The sequence below is a fragment of the Arachis ipaensis genome, chromosome B07, assembly GCF_000816755.2.
Source record: "Arachis ipaensis cultivar K30076 chromosome B07, Araip1.1, whole genome shotgun sequence".
Taxonomy (NCBI): Eukaryota; Viridiplantae; Streptophyta; class Magnoliopsida; order Fabales; family Fabaceae; genus Arachis; species Arachis ipaensis.
The window spans coordinates 124,214,551-124,215,730 of record NC_029791.2 but is presented as its reverse complement, the minus strand read 5'-3'; the positions used below and the strand labels follow the sequence as shown (position 1 = coordinate 124,215,730).

General features: G+C 34.4%; 1 protein-coding gene across 1 annotated transcript in view; it reads left to right on the top strand.

The window, feature by feature from the left end:
* LOC107606278 (ATP-dependent 6-phosphofructokinase 6) overlaps nt 379–1,180 on the top strand; it is a 5,394-nt gene continuing 4,592 nt past the window's right edge. Inside the window, exons 1-3 of the mRNA XM_016308314.2 lie at nt 379–811; nt 882–928; nt 1,053–1,092. Of these exons, the coding sequence (XP_016163800.1) occupies nt 713–811; nt 882–928; nt 1,053–1,092 (186 nt within the window). The 5' untranslated portion in view covers nt 379–712. The remainder of the gene's footprint in view (nt 812–881; nt 929–1,052; nt 1,093–1,180) is intronic.

Genomic DNA, 1,180 nt, shown 5'->3' with positions numbered 1-1,180 from the left:
GATTTAATACTAAGTGTGCAATCATTCATCTACTAAATATTGTTATATTTATTTGTTCAAGAGTGGAGAATTTTTTATAATTGCTAAATAAAAAATTTATAGGTTTAATTATATTTTGGAGAGTGTTGTTATTAATTTTATAGTAATTAAGTGTGGGGATAAATATATTTCTAAAGAAAACAATTTAATCATACCTTAAAATCACAACAAATATAAGTTTTATTATCTTCTTCTTCATTATAATTTTCTAACAAAAATCTNTCAATATAAAAAAATTTTATTTGTCATTTTTTCAATTAAAATATGAAGAATATCGTAAACCGGGGTGGCATAACGGATTGACGGTACATAAGAACATTAACCAGTAAAACCGCGCCACTGGTTTTCCAAGACCACCGCATCGTCCCTGCTGGCGAAACTTCTGCATAACAAAAGTGATCCAATATCTACCGTCCATCTCCACAACCAACGGCCCAGATCCAGCTCCATCTGTCTGCGTCAATATTCTAGGAGCGTATCGCCGCAACAAGTTATCGCTAGTCCCACTCGTTTCAATTCGTTCCACTCTCTGTCTCCTCCTTTATATTTCTTCGTCGTTTTGATATTTTTGTTTTTCGTCTCTTACTCTCAAAATCTCTCCATAAGAATCTGAGCGTTAACGAAAAGAAAAAAGAGGGAAAGTATTGAAGGAATCGCAGTGAAGAAGGTAGCAATGGCTTCTAGTGATGCCAATATGAAGATCGTTCATGGCGAAGCTGGTTATATACTCGAAGACGTTCCTCACTTATCCGACTACATTCCCAATCTTCCTGTACATCTCTCTCTCTCTCTCAAGTTACAGTTGATGATTATGATTTTTTATTTTTTCTATTTTTTTGCAGACATATCCGAATCCGTTGCGGTCGAATCCAGCTTACTCAGTTGTGAAGTGAGTGTGAATCTAGTTTTTCTTTTCATTTTAAAATTTTTTTTTTGTATAGTCGTGTGATCTGAGATTGCAATGTGTGTTATGCTTGAAGTATTGATTCTCTTTGTGTTTTTGTGTTGATTAGGCAATATTTCGTGCACGTGGACGATACCGTTCCTCAGAAGGTTCAATTTACATCTCTGAAATCATTGCATTCTAGCTGTTTGTTCGTTTTCTTCATCCACTGTGCAGTTTTTTTTTTCTCCACTTAAA